The following is a 22,182-nucleotide window of genomic DNA, read 5'->3' as shown; positions in this document are numbered from 1 at the left end:
CCCAGCGGGGGGATAGGGGCCTGGCACTTACCTTGGGGGAGAGGGGGGTGCACCCCTACAAGCACAATGAGGTCATGTCGGGAGTGATGTCATCGCACAGCCCCTGGGAGCACGCCCACGCTCCGCAGGGGCTCAAAATGGGCCTGATCTGTGCTGAAACAGGCCTGTTATGAGGCACTGTGAAGTGCAGGAGTATTCCTGTGCTCCACAGTGCCAAAAAATGGGCCCATTTTGAGACGCTCCTGCACTCTGCAGCACCCAAAAACAGTCCCGATCTGTGGCAAAATGGGCCTGAAATGAGCCCGATTTTGGCTTAAACAGGTCCATTTTGAAGCCCTACGGAGTGCAGGAGCACTCCCGCGCTCTGCAGTGGCCCCAATCTGGGCCAAAACAGGCCTGATCCTGGTGGCTGCTGCACACGGGAGCGTGCAGCGCTGAGGGGAGTGCACACGGAAGGTGTACCCCCCCAGTAGGGCTGCCAGACCCCCAGTGGGGACGGGGGATCCTGGACATCCCAGAGTGATGTCATCACACTTGCAGGAGCACGCACGCACACACACGCTCCTCCAAGGTAAGAGCCAGGCCCCAGTCTCCCGCTGGGAGATCGAGGGGGCCTGGCAACCCTACCCCCCAGTGGTTAGGTAAGTGGGGGCGGGGTGTGGGGAGTGAGGATGGGGGATCCCCCGCCCCCACATGGGGTCTGGCATCCCTAGCTGCAGAAAGCTAACCCAGTTCCTGGAGCAAAATATAGTCATCAGTCCCTCCTGCAGTCCACTTCACTAAATTCCTTTAACATAATGGGGTGAATCCAATCAGCTTTTCTCCTGATAGAAATGCTCTGAGTCCAAAACATATACTTTGTCCACCTAAAATGCTTATGCTGAGTATCATGGAACTTGAATGGACAAAAGCCGTGTGAGACAGGAGCTATAGTTAGGAGGGGAATTAGGTGAGGTTGATTGGAAAAGGTGGTTCAATCCATCCCACTAAATACCAATTCTCTAGGTAGGAAAACCGACTTCCTAACTGACTCCGCAAGCTGCTATCCTGAAGGCCAAAGGGGAAAATTGAATTAGTACAACCTTTTTGTCCACTATCCTTAGGCAATATGAAACAATACTTTGGTGGCACTCAGCCTCATGGGGACTCAGGGCAGTTTGTCCCTTTTGTCCCTCCCTCCACACCCCTGTAAAACACAAACTAATATGTACTGCTCATTTCCCTGGGTGGTAAAAAGTTACAGAGATATAAGTTCCCATCTTTGGATGAGAGCACTCTGGAGCCTTACATTGTAATATTTACAGAACAAAAGTGGAAACAAGAGACCTATCAAGAAGTAGATCCACTGCTCAAAGAGACACCCTGCACCTTTCAACCATTTCATACCCCTCTCTACTGTTACTCAAATGGAGTACATGTGTAGGGTCTCCAATGCCTGGAGCATGTCAGGTCCAAATACATGCAATTTGGGACAAATTTTTATTAAGCGATCACTGTCTGGTGTATACTGGGGTCCAAGTCCTGACCTGGATAGCCCAGGTGAGCCTGATCTCATCAGGTATCAGAAACTAAACAGGGTCAGCTTTGGTTAGTCATTGGATGAGAGACCTCCAACAAAGACCAGGGTTGCAGAGGCAGGCAATGGCAAAGCACCTCTGTTAGTCTCTTGCCATGAAAACCCCTCTGGGGTTGCCATAAATCAATTGTGACTTGACGGCAGGATTTCATTTCCATTTTGGCCAGCCGTCTGCTATGGGGAATTAGGAACAGAAATATTCCCAAAAATAAACAGGCGGAAAACAGAACAATTCATATCTTTATTGTGAAAAATACAGCAAAAAGGTATAGAGAGAGGCCCAAGAAGAGACTCACACATGATGGCACGATCTAACCCCTAAGCTACAGCACCTGAATTCTAGATGGTACTAAACTAAAGGGGACAATAAAATGGGGTGAAGAAAACATATGAGCCTGATCCCAGAGTTAGGAGAAATCCCGGAGAGTCCGGGAGAAAAGAAGCAAATGACACACAGCTTTGTAGTGCATTAGGGAATCCCAGTCACCAATCAGGATGCAGAGTTAAAAAGAGAAAGTGATGCGGAGACTGAGGCCTGCTCAAAATCTCCAGGAAGGCTCCTGCGCAGAATCACAGGGGCATTAGGTGGGGAATCCATGCCATTTTTATGTGTAGATGAGCATTAGCTGTTAGGATGCTTTGGTCCTTGTAATCTGGGATTGGACGGCAGCCAGTTTGAATTTCATTGGTTGATTCAGATTTTAATTGTTAGGTAGGAAAGAGCCTCTGAATTGCACTTGCAGTGGTGGGAGACGAATAAGTGTTGGAGTGACAGTTCGTATAATGATCTTAGAAGACAGAAGATCAGGAGTGCCTGATGTTAGTGTCTGAGGTGGCTGGTGAGTTCAGGTTAATGGTGATTGCTGACGAATCCTTCCATGCATTAGAGTTACTATTAGGCCTAATCAACAAGACATTGTTGGAATCTTAAGAAAGCGGGGGGCTGATATGATTACCTCCAAGAAGACCTTTTCAGCATAATGGGCTGCTTCCCTGTTTATAAGCAGATGTGCCTCTGGCTGCTGGAATTTTTGGGGAACCCTGGCCTTAATTTGCTACACGTGCATACCAAACCTCAAGAGAGATCAAAGTTCAGAAATAAATATGTAACCTATCTTGGGGGGTTCACATGTCAGGGTCTGCCTGTAAGTAACACTATCTACCTCTGTGTTTCAACCCCAAATCACCTTCTTCACATACTCTTATACATATACCCCCGCTAGACTGGGCAGGTCTATAAGAAGACTTCCTACCCCTTTCTTCTGCTTGACGGTATGAACTGGATATGCTGCATCATGGTACCACTCAAGGATTCACCCAGAGCTCTATGGTTAAACCATAGATTTTTTAGTGAATCCTAGAGCATTGCAATTTTGACATGACTTCAATCAGGTATATATCCCCACCCTGCTCAGTCTCCCACCTGGTGCCAGCACTGGCCTGGCAACACTAGTCACCACTTCTCAGCTGGATGGATGATACTTTTTCATGTGCTGAAAGGCATTTCAATTCAAGAACTATCTGGAGATTATTTTCTAATAACTTGGTCCCACTGATAAAACATCCAGAGCCATTAAAGAATAGTCAGCTCGCAGGCATGTTAGGCCTAACCGTACTGAGACCCAATTCACAGTAATCAGACAGCAAACTCTCCATCATAATTTACAGAGGACAGAAGCATGCAGTATACAAAGATTTATTTGGAAATCCCCCAAATCTTTTATATACTGAGACAGAAAGAATGATCTGCAGACCAGAAGCTATATTAAGAGAGAGAAGGCTTCATACACACACAAAGAGAACACATTTGCTTTCAGTTTGATTCTTCTTCTTACAGTGAGTCAATATCTCTTCTTCTTATGGGCTGGATATCAGGACTGGCCAGCTTCCCCATAAATATAATGGACCCTAAACATAAGGAAGGGAAAAAGATGTTATTCGGATGTCAGTTTAATAACAGAAGGGGAGAGTTACAACTTCCAGTGAACGATTCAATTCAAGAAATCTTTACTGAAAGCATCCCCAACAAATGGCTGTCTAGACTTCCAGTAAGGGAGATTTCCCTCTGCTCTAAGTAATGGGTTCCATTGTAGAACTTCTTTTACCATTAAGAAGTTTCTTTTAATGTTCAGCAGTGATATACTGTCATGTTACGTAAATCCAGAACTAGTCTTACTTTCTGGAGCAGCAGGGAGAGTCTTCGCCCTCTTCTATGTGATGCTTCTGGTATTTGAAGAGTACAAGTATACCCCTCACCCCAGTTTTCTCCAAGATAAACAAACCATGTTCTGGCAAACTTTTTTTGAAAGACTTGTTTCTGACAATCTTCATTGCCCTTTATTACTCGGTTGTAATCCTTAAAACAGCCCTGCAGGGATGGGGTGACTAAGGCCGAGGGAGAGTAGTTTGCCAACATCCATCAAGTGAGAACAGCTCAAAAGCAAAAATTGGTTTGGCAAGATTGAAGCAGGGTAGGTAAGATTTTAGTCCCTAAAGACATGAATAAGACAAAGAACCTATTTTCGTTTTTAATTTCTCTGTAACCTTTCCTTGTCATATGCCTAATGATGCCAAAGAAATGTTTTGACATTGCTGACATTCAGGTGTCAAACGTTGTGATTATAATAAATCCTCTTCCATTCCAGAACAAAAAAACCCCATTAAAATACATTTATATCCAGGTCAATGGATGTGCTACAGTAAGTGTTTTATTGCTCAGAGTTGACATAGAGCCCCTGGCTAATTCCAAGGAGTCTAGGCCTTCCTAGACATCATCATCATTCCTTTTGAGGCTATAGTCATTTTAAAACAAATTATTTGTTTCTGACATTTGGATAATGAAAATAAATGGGAAAATCAACAAATTAAATTGTTCATTAATTTCCGTTAATTTAGCTGGAGTCTGGCAATCTGGTTTACAGAATTCAAGGATAGTCCATGTACTGATGGGCTACATTTGCCCAATGGGGAAAATAACAATTCTCCAAGGTCATTTCAAGTCAGGAAAACAGTGTGAAGAGAATGATTGCTTCCCCCTTCCTATATGATTCAGATGTGAACCAGAGCATACCACCACACATTTGGGAATTAAGTTCTGAGAGTGGAACTCCCAGAGCAAGTCTGATCAATGGTGTCTGGGGCAGACTGGGGACAGGCCCATTTAGGGTTGCCAGGTCTCCTTACCCTTCCAGCAGGAGAGAGGGAGACATGGTTCTTACCTCCTTTACCTCTTCATCTTCTACTCAGCGCTACAGATGGGCATGAACAGCAATACGAACTAAAAAATTCCATGAACAACCTAATCTGCTGTTCCAAACATGGCCCCATTCTAAACAAACAGGTGGTCATTGAAAGCCTCGTTCATTGCTGTTCATTGCTGTTTGTCAAGCCAGACAGTCTGGCACCTGCAATCAATTCCCTTGGCAACTTAGGCAGGGATTGTCTGAACTCTGTCTGAACTCCTGCTGTTGCCCTGGAAACCCCAATCTAACCCCAATTTAGCTTGAGAGGCAGGTTTTCCTTCCAAGTATGGACTGGAGCTCCAAATTTGTTACAAGAGGAAAAGACCAGGGGGGAGGGGGGCTCCCAGCTCTGGCTTCCAGGGAGAGAGAACTGCTGTTAGAGAGACAGGGTGAGTGCATTGGAGCTTGAATTTTCTTTGTGTGGTTTGGGGCCCAAATCGACCTGTAGCGAAGCAGGGGGGTACTCTCTGGGTGGCCAAGCTATTATTTATTATTGGTACCTTTCCTGCTGCCTGCTCAGGTAAGGTTTCTGGAGTGGTGCAGTAGGGATCTTGATAGCTGGAGGAGAGCCTGCTGGCTCCCACGAACATGTTCGTGACAGGATCATGTTCATCAGTGTTCATTGTTCGTTGTTCGTGGATGGCAACGAACAACGAACACCATGTTCATTTTTTTTTCTGTTCAGCGCACATGGTCCTGCAACTGTATGGTGACATCACTTCCAGTGATATCACTGTGTAGGTGCAGGGGAGTGCATGTGCTTCACGGCAGGCCAATTTGGGCCTCAGATGGGCCCAAGTCAGCTGGTTTGGGGCCCAAATCGACCTGTAGCGAAGCAGGGGGGTACTCTCTGGGTGGCATGATGATGTCAGTGATGTTGTCGTCACACCATTCTAGGAGCGTGCCCGGGAGGCCTGTTCCCGTGTCTTCCTCCCCTGCCAGCCAGGTAAGTGGAGGCAGAGGGTGAAAGCGGGGGATCCCCCACCTCCACTAGGGGAATGGGATCCCTAGACCTATAACCAATGTATTGTGTTAGTCTTGTAGTCTCTGAAAACTTTGTTTCCCATCTCACATTTTAAGCCATCCCACTCTTAGTTTAATAAATTGATCCTATAAGAAACCTATAATTTTTTTAAGGCTGTTAAGTGGAAGCCAGCAAGAGAAAAATAAACTTCCCTGTGGGGACAGAGGGGAAGGCCCTGGAGGGAAGGAAATGAAAAGGGACTAAAGAGATGTTTGGCCTCACCTTCTCTCCGTATCATGAGACAAGTTGCTGCCTGGCCTGTGACTCTATCACCAATGTCTGTTTAGTTATATGCTCCAAACTTAAATCTAGAAGTTTCCTTAGTAAAGTGAGTTTTGTTTGTCCTGGAGGAACAATTACAACATTATGGCTAGTTGTAACAGATTTCAATCAGTGCCTCTTAAGGTATAGCTGCCCACAGTCCATGGGTACTTTTCTTCCTCTCTCACAGGAATATTTACAGGTCTCTTCACTCTGAAATAAGATTATCCTCCCACAGGTTGATCTTAAGGTTGTGGGTTAGAATTTCAAAAAGAGAAGGCCATGTTCTCATTCTCTTTTAATATGGAGACTTATATTTCTGATTTTTCAGCTCTAAGGAGGACTCCGTTTGGCCAGTACAGCTGTGGCATTGTGAACTAAAGGGCAGTACTTCGGGATCTTTGAGGCTTGATAGCCTATTTGAGATTAGTGATCTGATGTATTATTTGGATTAATTTTATTTAGGTTGCCAGCCCAAGGCAGAAGACTTACTGCATGTTAGGGACCCGCAACATGGTCATGTCACTTCTGACATGACACATATGGGACATCATCACGTATAGGTGATGCACTAGCATGCACCCCAAACATTATGGTTCTATAGAATTTGAGGCAAATTCTAAAGCATCACTCAGTGTGATGAGATCTCTTCCAGTTCCGAAATCAATGGGCTTAGACTGGAGGAACTCTGCTTAGGGTTTCACTGTTACAGTATGTCAGGGGCTTGCAAAATGGTAACATCAATTCTAAAGCATCACCCAATTTGATGATGTCACATTTGGGTCATGCCAGTAGTCCCCTCCCCCTTTCCCAAGAGTTTTTCACTGATGCCAAACTAAGAGGCAGTAAGCAAAGCTGGCAAGAGGTTTGCTGAAATGGAGATTGGCCTAATTTTATTACAAGCATTCGGATGCATACTCTCTCAAATGTATTGACTTCGGCCAAGTAACATCAACTTTCCATATTTTGAGAAACTGAAGGCAGAATTGTGCCAGCATGCTAGTCGCTTCAAGTCTGTTATAGCAAAATTTTTATGCCAGCAGGCCAGTCTCTTATAGTCTGTTACAGCAAAATTACTAATGAGTCAAGTAGCACCTTAAAGACCAATGAAACTCATTTCAGCATGAGCTGTTTTGAGTCACAGAGCTCACTTCTTCAGATACACAGAACCGCATATCCATTAGGCTTAGTTAAAAAGCCAACAAATGGAAAAGGGGCTCCCCCCAAATAGAGCCCTATGGGCCGTGCCTTTCTGTGCTTTTTAGTTAAATAGCCTGCAGAAAGGGGAATGTCACACAGAGAGGCTGGTCAGTACGTGACGGCTTCAGCCACAGCAGTTTGAAAGCCTGAACATGGTGTCCTTGATGAGCTCCTCATATGTTCCCACAGCTTTGTGTAGGTTTAGATTTCAACTAGCAATGCTATAGTTCCCACAGATCACATGCTCAAAAGCTGAATGTACTCTTAGTGCTTGTTTTCTCGTGAATCAAGCACCCCATAGTCTTGTGAACTGCTGATGCATTCCCCTGCTGGTTAAATCACTGCTTTTCTCAAGTTGGTTTACCTTTGCTTTGTGAAAAGTGCTGTGCAGTATGCCAGAGACCAAACCTTGAATAATGTGCCCCTTTCCTCTCAATTCAGTAAGAGAAGTCTCTGAAGAAGTGAGCTGTGGCTCACAAAAGCTCATACCCTACTATTAATTTTGTTAGTCTTATTGGTGCTACTGGACTCAGGGCCGGCGCCAGAGTTTCTGGCGCCTGCTGCCACTCATGCACGTGCACGCAGAGTGTGTGCGCACGCCACGGACTGCGTGATGACATCATCATGCGATGACGTCATCATGCAGCGCAGGATGGCTGGGGCGGCGCGCGGAAGCTGCTCTGTGCTCTGCGCACTGCCCCAGCAGCAGCGCACACGGCGGCATGGGGCTGGCTGGCTGGAGCAGCAGCTGCATCCCAGTCACGCCAGCTCTGCTGCACGCGCCTCCACCCCCAACACCCCCTCCGGCGCCTCTCCAGTGCCCTCGCGCCCAAGGCCACCGCCTACCTGGCCTCAATGGGTGCACCGGGCCTGACTGGACTCTTGCTCTTTTCCATGAATTCAGTAATAAAGTCTAGCCAGTAAACTTCCAAGTATGTCAGCCTGCCACATTGCAAGTTGTTCAAAATATGCATAACAGATTGTTGTTTACTCAACTTTCACTCCCCCACACACTACTTTTTATTCATAGATTGCTAGGAGTCTGCATTATATACTCGGAGGTAGTTTTGCACGAGGCATGCTTGGGGGAATTTGTCTTTACCATGAGAGACTATTGACCTTGCTTCAGGCATAATTCCTTATTTTTTGTGTGTGACTGCCTGCAGTCACTGAGGAATATTGAATTTCTTCACTTCAATGTTCCAAGCACTGGGCAGAAATCACACTGGTATGGTACTATACAAGAAATTTGGGCATTAGATGAAGTAGACCTTTATGGCCATACAGACATAAATGGGCTAGCAAAGTCCTCCAAGTAAAGTCAAGGACAGTTTAACCACCTTGGTTTCTTCAGCTGTGTCTCCTTTACCATACTGTGATCCACTAACTATGGCAGTGCTGTTGCAATTTAAACACACAAAGTTGTTCATATATTTTATTCCTCCTGTTATCTCCAGCTCAGCTAGCCCAGGGGCATTTCAGATTGACCTTCCCATTAACTAGTCAGGCCTTTTTTTATCCTTGCAAGAAAGTACCTGTCTGTTTCTCAAGGCAGACCTTTGCATCAGTAACCTTTGCCAATAGATAATACTTGAACTTGGCTTAGTCAGTGGCTTGGATATATTTAAATACTGCTGGTCTGAGAGAGTTCCTGCAGTTGCTGTGGCATGCAACCATCCTCTTTCTGAGCAGAAAAAATAATTTAAAAACCATGAGCTAAAGGGCTCTGGTACTTACTAAATGTGGGCAACAGTGGGCAGTGCTTGGGAAGGGACAGTACCCCAGGGCTGCCAGCTCTAGAATCAGAAATTCCTAGTAGGGGTGTACACTAGAAAAAATATTGGTATTTTTTGAATTTAGGCATCAGAAATCTAATAAATATTGCTATTCCTGGGGGCTGGAGGGGTTATCTTTAAACCAAACTACACCAAAATTGCAGCATCGTGACTGCTTCCTGTCCCTTAAAGACCCCATAAGTTTCAAGTACATTGAACCAAGAAATTTGATTCTACAGACCCCTGAACAAGGTCCCTCCAGCAGTTCTCCCTTGTAGCCTATGGGGGGAGGCTTGCATGCTTTCCCCAGGATAAAGAAGGCTTACCCAAACACAGAAGAGCATACGCTGACCCAAAGCCTGCCCCAGAGAACTAACAAAGCACAACAGAACTGGAGAATCCTAGCAGGACACACCATGCAGAACTCCTCACTCGGAAAGCACGGCTTGCCTATCCCCCTCACCCCCGTTTTCCTTCCTTCCTTCCTTCCTTCCTTCCTTCCTTCCTTTTTCTTTTGTTTTCTTTCCTGGCCAAGGAGAGAAGAAGGAGGGAAGGGGATGGGAGGGATATTTAGAATTAACTGGGAAGCCCATGCCAGTGCATCCGAAAATCCTGAATTTGATTGGGATTCCTGAACATAGTCCCCAAAATACCAATAAAGTATTTTTTGGATATATATTCAAGCTGGCGATACCGAATCACACGCTCCTAATTCCAAGCGATCACCCATAAGGCAAATCCTGTTTTCACAAACTGACAGTCGTTAAGATAAACAATAGTTTTACATGTTGTCTGAACCAAGTCAAACACTTCTGCTTGAAAACTGTGGTGGTTGGGCTTAAAATAAATATCAGCTTCCTTTTCCACTGCCAAAATATACCACATAGCATGATTAGAATTAGGGTTGCCAACCTCTAGGTGGGGTCTCCCAGAGTTACAAATAATCTCCATACTACAAAGATTAATTCCTCTGGAGAAAATGGCTGCTTTGGAGGGGGAACGCTGTGGCATTACACCTTTCTGAGGGCCCTCCCCACCCCAAATCCCAACCTCCCCAGGCTTCACCCATCAAATCTCCAGGAATCTCTCAACTCAGAGATGGCAACCCTAATTAGAATGCAGACATAATGTTACTTCTTGAGGCTCCAATTTTATAACTTTCAGGTAACCTAGAGCTTTGCTAAGGGCTTGTCTACCATTATGACAAATTATCAGTAATTCAATGTGGAAGTTTCTGTAACAAAAATACTGATTGTGTAATTGCTAAAAATAACAGTAATTTCCTCCTCTTTATTGCAGCCACTATTATTTCTGAAAATGAGCTGTCACTCATCCTAATCCTCAATTTAAAGCAGCAGGTTAGTTTAGACAATTTGATTTTAGCAGAGATCATAAAACAGTAAAGCAGGTGTTTTTTTTTTGCCTGCACTAAGCACTGGTTGTTAAACGTTATACAACCAATACAAAAAAGGATTTTCTCCCCTGTTTTCTCCCAAGGATATTATGCCAATGGCAGCCATGTGGCTACAGTGTCTATTTAGAGTCCCACAGCTCCTCTTTCATATGATGTCCATCGAAGCCATGAGTCTTCCAAAAATGGCAGAGTTCAGCAGTCAACCAGAACCTTCCTGGGGTGTGTGCCTATGTCAAGGGTATTTTTAAGCACTACATGTTTAATGTGCGCACTAAAAAGAATCAGATAAATGGGATGTATGTAGATAGCTCTAGCATAGGTACCATAAGCAGGCAAAGTAGAGTTCAGCAGCCACTTTGTACTAACTGACCATTATGTTACAGTAGTATGTGAAACGAAAATCTCGAACCAGAAAAAAAACGGTTTCCGAACCTAACTTCCATCTTGCTAGAATGGAGATTCTGGTAGGGGCTACTTGGTAATCATGGAATCCCTTCCTCCAAACATTCTGTGATATTTTTCGATTTCGAGTACTTTCAACTGTGCCGCCTCATTGCAGCAGCACACAGCACACAAGCGATCCTCGGGTTTGGGGTGGTGGTGGATCTGAATCCCGCCCCCAAGCAATCAGCTAGATTTATTCCTTCCAATCTATGACTGAACACAGAGCTGTTCCCTCCCAGAAATACTTTTGCACCTTTATGCACAGAAAGGAAATAGGCACTGGAATCTGTGATCCATGAGGCCTCAACAGGGGGCTATGCAAATAAGGATAAACTTAACGGGACCTCAACAACCAAAAAAGGTAAAAAACAAAGCAGGATTTCTTTTCCAGATGTTGCTGGTTACTTGCACAAGCAGGTGCCATTGCCCTTTTGCTTAGACACCAGCCCGCCGCTAACAGTTTGCTTGCATTTTCCTGCCATAGAAGTCAGTGAAACGATGAGACTACACCAACTCACCTAATTCAGGTTCCATTACCACCAACCCCCTTTATTTGTGTGTGCTGAAAATGCTGCGAGTTGATGATTCAGAGGGAGGAATGTATTCTGTGCAATTTTTGTGCCATTGAGTACAAAAACAGCTGCCCTGAGCCTCCAACTGGTCCCCTCTCCCCTTCCCCATTGAAAAGAACAGCCACAAAAAACATGAGAATGAAAGAAAACTAACAAATGTTGAGTTCCATCTGGCAGCACCACACCAGAAAACTACCCAGTCACCATTAACATTTCATTCAACAGCCATGGATACAAAAATGGAATGGTAATTTCAAAATGCACACACTTATTGCATTATAGTATTAGTGGTAGTAGTTCTAGTACACGTAGTAAAAGGAAACTTAGTAATGGCAACCTTCCTCTTCTAGCTTGCTGGAGAATGATTTCCTGATTGAATAGTTATGCTCTTTGCCACTGTAGTCTGGGCTGTCACCGAAAGTCTATATTCACACATTACATTTCTACATATACAGGTGCCGCTCCCTATCAAGTGTATATTAGGGGACAAACTTTGCTCCAAGATCTCCAGGTGACAGAGATCAGTTCACCTGGTGAAAATGGCTGCTTTGGAGGGGTAGACTCTATGGTATTATACCATTCTGAGGCCCCTCCCCTCCCCAAACCCCACCCTCTCCAGGCTCCACCCCCAACATCTCCAGGAATTTCCCAGCCTGGACCTGGCAACCCTGTCCCTCCCTTAAATTATATATATTACTTCTCCATTGCCTAATCGCAGGAAACTGTGACTTATAGCAGCATACCTGTTGAGTTGTGCTTCAGGATAAACAGGAACGGTCGGTTAGCCACAAACTGATTCCGTGCCATGCTCATGATTGCTGCCACATGCATTCCTGCAATATACAGATTGTTTTTTTAAAAATTAAGTCATTGCAAACAACATCGCTATACTAGCTTAAAGGCAAAGTTCACCCTTTACCCCAAACTGCAACCACTCATGATTTCTTTTAAACCATTTATATTCTGCTTGTCTCCCACACAAGGAAGGTGGTGGGAAACGATGTCATTCTGGGCATATGTTGATTCTGGTAGCAGGGCCACACAGATTCATAGCTGCAAGCCACCGATTGAAAGCCAAAGGCCAACAGCTCTTTGGTTTTTGCCCTAGGTCTTGTCTACCACTGTCTTGCACCAAAGACCCATCAAGCCTGAAATTACATTCTAAACTGGCTCTAAACTGTTTCTCAGGCTCTTCATGCCTGTTGGGGAATCACATGATATGGCATGAAGCTGATTTATACTGAATCAGACTATCGGTCCATCACAGTCCCTATTGCCTACTCAGACTAGGAGTGGCTGTCCAAGTTCTCAGGTAAGAGGTTTTTCACTTACTCCTTTTTAATTGGAGATGAGGGGATTGAACCTCAGGTGTTCTGCATGCAAGAAAGATGCTGACCCACAGCCCCTCCCCCTTGAGAAGAGATCTTCACATGCTCTGATAAGTAATTTTTGCTTCAGGTATGACCTTACTGGGTAGGTCTATGTTGTCTAATAGTCCTAGAACTGCTGATGCTCTGTTTCATCATTTCATCAACTCTGTATTGGATTTTGGCTAATGTTATGCCTTTGTAAACTTGCATTTATTTACTTTATGGCATTGTTTATTGAAATGTCCTTGATAGTGACTGTACTAATCTCACACTATGCAGTATGACTTGAGACTCAGTGAGAAAGGTGGGCTATAAATGACAAATAAATAATAATAATACATCCCAAAAGCTGAAGGGAAATTCTCAGCGATCAGGACAGGGTCTTTTGTTATAGTCCCTTGATATCAGTTGGCCACTCATAGTGGTCAAGATGGTCAAATTTACAGAACTATTATATACTATTACTAGTATTATTTTCAGTGGCATCAGCAATGCCCATAGTACCTTCCAGTGTAATATAGAAGAAAAGACAGTGCTCTGCTCCAAGGAGCTTACAATCTAAATTCCATCCATGCTGGAGGCAACCAAGAGAAGTGACGGAATAAGAAGCGAGATAGAAAACAACAAACAGAGGAAGAATAGCAGAGGTAACAAAGGATGAATGTGAGGCATTACAGCTATGCTTAGTTTTCATTTTGGTAGGGAATGAAGACTAAGAGCGGAACTACAAGTGACAAAAGGCACAGATTGGACACTTGTCAGCTTCCCTCAAGTTTTGATGGGAAATGTAGGCATCCTAGTCTTGCAGCTTGGCTCTCTGACTGCTGTCCAATGGACTTTTCAACTGTCACTTGTTCAACATTCCACCAAGCTGCCTACATTTCCCATCAAAACTTGAGGGAAGCTGACAAGTGTCCAATCTGTGCCTTTTGTCACTTGTAGTTCTGCTCTTAGGGAACTAAATCCAAAGCTTCATAGAAAAGGAAGACAGGAGAGGTTTTAGAAATCACATTGGCATTCCAGGCAAGAAAGAACAGGCTGTGTTCTGCACAATGGAATTAGGGATAGTCCAGTTTCCTCAAGTGGTACCAGGTTGTTGGAACGGGGCAACAAAAGTAGTCTGGGAAGTAATTGGGTCCAGCTACGCCGCTGGCAGGTGCTGGAGTTTCTAAGGCTGTGTTGTGCGTTGGCTAGCATCTTGCGAGGACAGCCCACTCTCAGCACTGCGCTCTGGATCTACAGGGAGGTTGAGTGCAGCCAGTCTGGCCCTTCACCTCCTTTATGCCATCTCAGCCTGGGCCTTCTGCCACTCCTGCTCCTGCAGAGTGAGAGAGAATCCTAGGGGGCCAGGTTTGAGTCCTACTGGTAGAGATCTAGCAGCTAGTTCAGAGGCTGGTGGCATGTTTTTTTTTTTCTGGCAGCATGTCCTCTGCTAGTGGCAGTTCATCCTCATCTCTACAGTCCTGGGCCCTTTCTGGTCCCATTGGTCCTCCTCAGCCTCCAATCTGGGCTCCTCGAGCTCCTCCCCTGAGGACTCTGAGTCAGAGTCACTGAGATAGTCAGTGGGAGTCATGACTCATGACAGGTTGGCCAAGAACACTTTGGGTCTGGTGAATGTGATGGAATTGGAACAGAAAGTTCATGGGCCCAGATGCATTTGGACGGAACAAAAAAGTATGGTGGAGCAATTCCACAGACATGTTCAAAGTTAAGGCTAGCACAACGACGTCCAATATGGCTTCTGTCAATGGGCTTCATCGTGACCATTTGCTTCTTTGACAAAGGGTCTCTTTCCCAAAGCAAAGGGCCATTCTCACCTTTCCTACACTTCCAGTGCAATCCTAAGCAAAGTTACTCCAGTCTAAGCCAATTGATTTCAATAGACACAGACTGAAGTAACTCTGCTTAGGATCACACTGTTCATTGGTGCTTCAAAGGAGCCCAGACAGCACATCACTCTTGTGTCTGTAGGAAGCAGCCATTCAGAAACAGCTGCCTCTGGTCATAGGAAGATGGTTGGCTTACAATCTCTCAACAATTTGTAACTGGCCTTTGCATCCCATGGCAGCCATTTTGTGATTCCCCACCCCACAGCAGCCATTTTGTAATGGCACCTACTCCCCATTCTCAAAATTACAAAATAGTCCACAGCCTCAACAAGTTTGGGGATCCTTGATTTAAGGAGTTGTGGGTTCAGGGGTTGCAGAGTTATGTGAAGGGGAGTTGTATGATTTTGGTGAGTTATTTGAACAGCAGACTTCTAGACAGGTAAGAGAAATGCAGTCATAAGAGATGTTAAAGAAGAAGACTGCAGTAGTCAAGGTAGGAAGAGGTCTGGGGAATGAACAAGAGTTTTCACTGGAGTATCTGCGGATGGATTTTTACTATGCTGTGCAGAGAGAAGTAAGTCACAGTGTGGTTTGACAACAGATTGAACAGAGAGAGCAAGAAAAGACTAAGAAATCAAAGATAAAATCAAAGTTTCAAGAGGATGGATGATGATGTTCCCCATGAATATGGAAAGCAATAGAAGAGGGGAAGATTTGGGAGGGGAAACGTGCAGTGCAGTCTTGGTCTTATAAACTCAAGTGATGATTTATGGAGAGCTGTGAATTTTTTATGTATCCCATAGAATTTTACTGATGTAGGACTGTGTGTTTTATAGAGCAGAGTCGTTTTGAAATAAGCTACATTTTCTAAACTGTATGGTACCTAAAAAAGAGAGTTTGAGGTATTGGTTGAAAACATAATGTTTTTCAAGGATGACAACCCTGCCTGGCTGGGCGCAGTGCACAAAAGCACCTTTTTTATCCGTCAGCAACTTTGTTCCCTTCAGATAACTGGAGAAGGGTTGCCAGGCCCAGGTTGGGAAATTCCTATAGCTTTTGGGGGTGGAGCCTTGAGAGGGCAGGGTTTGGTGAGAAGAGGGGCCTCAGTGGGGTATAATTCCGTGCAGTTCACCTTTCAAAGCAGCCATTTTCTCCAGGGGAACTGCTCTCTGTTGCCTGGAGATCAGTTGTAATTGTGGGAGATCTCCAGATACTGGCTACCCTAAATTGGAGGCATCGGTCATTTGGTGGTGGTGGGGCGGGGGGGGGGGGAGGGAGAAATAAATACTGCACACTTTAGCCAATGAGAGAAGTTGAGAGGGGAAGGCCATTCAAAACCCTCGTTCTCTAGTTGGAATATTTTTGTTGCAGAATTTCCTGTCTGCCTTCCATTTGGCAACAATGTGGGATTAACTGGTAAGCAGGAATTTGGGGGGGCACTTGTCTTATTGGTCAAGATAATGAATCTTTGCTCTCTTGCTTCACATTTACTGTTCCAGTGTGGGTTCTATAAAGAGGCCTAATCCTGAAGGATCAATGAGGGTAGGGTTGCCAGGTCCCCTAAACCTCCCAGTGAAAGTTGGACCTGGCTCTTACCTTGTTGATTTTCTCGCTGCAGATGCGACGATGGAAGTGATATCATTGCGCCCAGTGGTGGGCATACTTCTGCCCTTTACAGGGGCCAATTGCAAGCATGGGGAGCACTCCTGCTGCACATTAGCCCAGAGGTTTCTTGCCTCCTTGCCCCATTCCCTAGGGCCTTTTATCCCTACCAGCCAGGTGATTAGCAGCAGGGGGCAGAGGCTGGGAGCGGGCTTTAAATGGGATAAGCTCAAGCCTAGCAACTGACAGGAATCTTCTTGGGGGTGGACAACCTCCATATCATGATGATGATGGTGGTGGTGATGATAACCACAAGAACGACAACAATAACAACATTCTATTTATATACCGCCCTTCAGGACAACTTAACGCTCACTCAGAGCAGTTTACAAAGTATGTCATTATCCCCACAATAATCACCCTGTGAGGCGGGTGGGGCTGAGAGAGCTTCTAGAAGGTGTGACTGACCCAAGGTCACCCAGCTGGCTACAAGCAGAGGAGTGGGGAATCAAACCTGTTCTCCAGATTAGAGTCCCGCTGCTCTTATCCACTACACCAAACTGGCTGAATGGCCCTAGGAGGTTGAGGGAAGGGGTTGGTGCTGTGCATCAGTATTTGAATTGACAGGGATAAGGTTTATGGGCCACATATATCTGCACAAATTTGGAGTGAGCAGGGAAACAGGATCAAGATATAGTTAATGAGGTGACAATTGTAGAAATCTTAAAGAAAAACACTTTATGGATGTTATTAGACACTAACGCTATACTTACTTGGGAGTAAGAAATACTTAAATAGGTAGGACTTACTTCAGAGTATACCCTTATTTTAAGATATATTTGCCATACCCTTCTTCCAAGAAGATAGGAATCCCCACCAAGACATGGTTCTCCCATTCTCCATTTTATCCTCACAGCAAGCAAGAAAAAAAAATAAAGCAGGCCAAATTGGGAGAGGCCCAAGGCCAGACAGTGAATTTTACATGGAGAGGAAGGATATGAAGTGGTGTCTCTCCATGCTCTCTCCAACACACTAACCATATGACCACTCTGTCTCACACCACATGGGCCCTTTGAACTATTTGCAAAGCTTTCTTCCATCCCATCTATGCTGGTGGGATATTCCAGTGGCAAAATTATTTCATAATCTAAACCAGGGGTCATTTTGTAGAAAAAGAGCTGGAGGAACTCATTGGCATAACTCATTAGCATATGCCACGCCCCTTGCCATCACCGGAAGTGTGCCATTAGCATAACTGATTTGCATGTGCCACACCCCCTGATATCTTCTATCCTGGCTGTTTTGGACCCAATCCCAGCCATTCAGGGCCGAAATTGGGCCCAAAATGGCAAAAAGGGGCTGAAAATGGCAGAAAACTGAAAATGGCAGAAAAGGGGCCCAAAATGGTCAGGATCAGGCCGCTGCTGAGTGGGAGAGTGATCCACCACCCAACAGAGGCCTGATCCGGGATGTTTCAGCCCCAATCCAGGCTGAAACGGGCCCTAAATGGCTGAGAGTCAGGTGGGCGAGGCCACCTGACATGTGACCTCTTTGGGGAAGTGCCAGAACTGCGTTCCTGCGCATTCCCCCTCAAAATGAGCCCTGATCTAAACGCACACTACATGTTTATGCATTGAATGGATTGTGATGGCTGTGTAATATGGTAACTGAATATTTCACAGATTAGTTTTGACTGTTGATACTTTTTATTAACCAAGAAGAGTTCCTGTAACAGATCAGATCACAGTGTGCCATCATCTCAGTATCCCAAATCTGACGCAGGAGAGAAACAGACATTAAATCCTGTTAAATGTCTTTCACTTTACAGATCACCTACTGTTCTTGACCAGCTCTTAGCAAGTGGAAAATGAATTACGGCAGTCCTTTTTTTTTCTTCTTCTTTAGTTACAAATCATCAAAAGGCAATTGAGCCATTACTAGAAAATTCTCATACACCGTGTCGTTGTTTTATAATATGGTATTTTCTTTAGGGATTTAGCAAAAGCTATCAAGGATAATAACCTGATAGAGATGCATTCAGCTGAACAAGTCGAAAACTCAAGATGTGGCTCTCCATTTTGAAACTCGTTTCAAGGGCATATTTGTGACTATATTTGCTGTTAACTATAGTTATTACCTTCCCCACAGGCATTTGTCAAGCAGAAAGTTGAAAATGGGCCACATCAATTCCAGAATGTGCTTGGGAAGAGTGGCTTAAATACATGGCCTTAAAGAGGAGAAAAATACGATGCCATCAGATTGTGCTATTAAAATAAAATCCACGTATTTCCAATTGTTTGTTAAGACCTTTGCTAAGTGTGGGAAATAATTTGTAATGGTTTTTTTTTTTGCAAATTGTACCATGCCTGTGCCACTTACGTACAAAAGACACAATATGAAATAGGCAGCGCAGCTGGCAATCATCACATTCAAGGCCTATTTAGCCCCTTGAGACAAATTGGGCCCTGAGAGGAGTCAGGTCTTAGAGACGTAGTTCTACCAATATTTTTGCAGCCTTGCCGCACTTGTTGTGTTGAATCGCCTGATAGCCATGGCAAAAAAAAACTTTCATGTCCCTCAATGGCAAGTCGGTATGCTTTAGGGGTTAGGGAGGACTGGGGACATAGCTTAACAATACCCTCACTCTAGGCTCACCATTTTCCTGCTGATGGCAGGGGATCTCCTGCTGCCACTCAGCTGCCTGGCAGAGGGGAACGGCGGGAAATGGGAGGATGATGGCAGCAGCCCAACACACTGGCATGCACCCAGAAGTGATGTCAGTGCGTCACTGGCAATGTAATGGCATCTCTGGGGATCCTCTGCAACCTGACAAGTCCTCTCATCCCCCCCACTCCCACTGGTTGCCAGCGGTGACCTGACAACCATACTCACTCAGAGCCAAGCTACAAGTGACACCTGACACAGGTTGGACACTTGTCAGCTTACCTCAAGTTTTGATGGGAAATGTAGGTGTCCTGGTTTTACAGTTTGGCTCTCCATTACAGCTGCAAGACCAGGATGCCTACATTTCCCGTCAAAACTTGAGGTAAGCTGACAAGTGTCCAACCTGTGTCAGGCGTCACTTGTAGCTTGGCTCTCAGTCATGAGTATCACTGAGTGCCCTTGGGCCAGTCAGCCTAACCTATCTCACAGAGCTGATGTGAGGAGAAAAGAATCATGTTCACTGCCCTGAGCTCCTTAGAAGGCAGAATAAAAAGGGGATATATGGATCCAAAGTGGCCTCAAAGACACATTTTCAGAGGAGTCAGTTCACACATTCAGCTGTCAATCATCGAAGGGTCAAGTAATGGATATGCATGAGGACATGGTTCAAACCCCTGCCTAACAGGGATATCCGAAGCAGAGTCACACTTTTCTAAGCACATTGACGGCAACAGGCTTCAGAAAGTGTAACTCTGATTAGGGTTGTACAGAAAATTTAGGATCCTCATTCTACCAGTCACCCACAGATCAACCCAACACAATCCAGATGACAATGTGTCATACGTAAAGAGCAGATGAACTGTATTAGGTGCTTAGGGAGTAATAGCTTAGACAACGTGTACACAAGCCATACTACATACTGCAGAGGGAATAAAAGACATCCAGCCCAGGGAGCCGAGCCAGCCTGGGGAAACTTCCTTCTTGACCCCACATATAACCGAACTCTGTGAATATCATAGAGTTACCAGCTGGCAGTTATTTGACAGCCTTTCAGTATCTCTCTAGTAACCAGGATCACTGAAAAATCCAGGAAAACACTAACATTGCTAAATCTATGAATCTCAGGAAAAGTCAAGAGGGAAATGGTCAACAGTTCTCTGGTTTATCAGTCACTTGGGAGGAGGTATGGATCAGGGTATTTTGTAGGGAGATGGTTCTAGCTTCAAACTCTGGCATCTCCAGTTAAAGGTGCAGGTGTTGGGAAAAACCTTTATCTGCAGAAGTCACTGGGGAGCTACTATCAGTCAGATTAGACAATACTAAGCTAGATAAATCCGTGGTCTACCTCAGTGAAAAGCACATTAGCATGCATAATTTCAACTCTTGTCTGTCCCCCAGCTTAAAGTTGCCTGCCTGGTATCTACTACAGCCTGCACTTATTCTATAGTAGCTACAACCCTATGGACCAGGCTCTCTGATAACATGAGGAGGACACCATATCTAGAGGTTTGTAGGAGGTGTTGTAAAGCCATTTTATTCACTAGGACCATTAATGGGGTGTAGTTTGCAGGCATTTAGGGGAGAGGTTACTTGAGTTTTACTGTTTGTATGTTTGTAAGTGTAAGCCATCTTGATTCACAAAGGAAAGGTGGGGTATATATATTTTAATAAACTAACAAGAGGATTTTCTGGCCTCCTTAGAAGGAGCACCAAGCATTCATCATCAAAATAACATTCGATTTATATACCGCCCTTTAGGACAACTTAATGCCCACTCAGAGCGGTTTACAAAGTATGTCATTATTATCCCCACAACAATCACCCTGTGAGATGGGTGAGGCTGAAAGAGCTCTAAGAGAGCTGTGACTTACTCAAGACCACCCAGCTGGCTTCAAGTGGAGGAATGAGGAATCACAGGGCTTTTTTTCTGGGAAAAGAGGTGGTGGAACTCAGTGGGTTGCCCTCTGAGAAAATGGTACATGGCTGGTGGCCCCGCCCCCTGATCTCCAGACAGAGTGGAGTTTAGATTGCTGGCATGGAGGTCAATCTAAACTCCCCCCTGTCTGGAGATCCGGGGCCGGGGCCACCAGCCATGTGACCATTTTCAAGAGGTTCTGGAACTCCGTTCCCCTGCGTTCCCCCTGAAAAAGAACCCTGGGGAATCATATCCAGTTCTCCAGATTAGAGTCCTGCCTCTCTTAACCATATTGTTTCTCGGTCACATAAACCCAAAAGCCGTAGTCCTGTTATGTCATTTCTTCACTGAATGAATGGCTTGTGGATTTTGCTGCTGTGGTATGTGTAGATGATCAGTTGCTGTTAGCTTTGAAAGTGGTCTAGATAATGTCATGGAGGGCAGCTCTTATATCAGTACAATTAACCTAGTTTTTTGCTGTTATCTATTCATTGGGCACAACATTGAATCCTGTACCTAGCCAATCAGTCTCATAAAAGCTATCTGTCTACTCTTATACTGTTCCCATTAATTTGAATTGGACTTGCACTCCCTGGTGGATTATGCTGCATTTGGGCAACTGCCATTCATTTCAATGAAGTTTCTGAAAAATAACTTGAGAAAATTATATTCCACTCCTACGTATGTACACACAGCGAGTGAATATTCTTTAATTTTCTTCTTTTTATAGTTGTTTGATTTTCACCCATCATTTCAGTTCTCTGGGGTGTTTTTTGCTGTTGGTTTTGTAGAATCATTTTGTATTCTGTACACATATTCTACAACTTTATCTGTAATTTAAACATTAGTATATACAGTATATATAGTATGTCATTTACACATATAATGTAAGTACAATGCTGATATTCCGATGCACAAATAGCACTGGAAAATGCATACATTTTACAGGGAAAATTCAATATGAGGAAGTGGTGTGGAAATAAAGAATTGTGCATTTGATTTGCATACAGGAGATGCAAATAGCCAAAATGTGGGTTTTCAGGTTAAAACAGCTGATTTCAAAAGTTCAGAATCAACCCTAATCAGAAGTCCCATGGCAGTCCCATGGCAGAATGGGAATTCAAACCCAAGTTTCCCTAGTCTGACACTCTAACTAGTATGCCACTCTGGCTCTTGCTGTATGCATACAATGGCAACCTTACAATCATCGATATTCAGACAACATATTTACATTGTCCCAGACAACTGAGAAACACTAAATGAATTGCAATGTGTCTGAATGGGTACAAAGCCA

General features: G+C 44.6%; 1 protein-coding gene across 1 annotated transcript in view; it reads right to left on the bottom strand.

Annotated features, from left to right (window-relative positions):
* Positions 1-1,798: 1,798 nt before the first annotated feature.
* The window catches only part of SERPINI2 (serpin family I member 2), a 52,338-nt gene continuing 31,954 nt past the window's right edge, over positions 1,799-22,182 (bottom strand). The window contains exons 8-9 of the mRNA XM_054984075.1: positions 12,252-12,341; positions 1,799-3,484 (exon numbers count right to left, since the gene is read on the bottom strand). Of these exons, the coding sequence (XP_054840050.1) occupies positions 3,408-3,484; positions 12,252-12,341 (167 nt within the window). The 3' untranslated portion in view covers positions 1,799-3,407. The remainder of the gene's footprint in view (positions 3,485-12,251; positions 12,342-22,182) is intronic.

This window comes from Eublepharis macularius, chromosome 6, assembly GCF_028583425.1.
Source record: "Eublepharis macularius isolate TG4126 chromosome 6, MPM_Emac_v1.0, whole genome shotgun sequence".
Lineage (NCBI taxonomy): Eukaryota > Metazoa > Chordata > Lepidosauria > Squamata > Eublepharidae > Eublepharis > Eublepharis macularius.
This window is presented reverse-complemented; position numbering and strand designations above follow the sequence as displayed.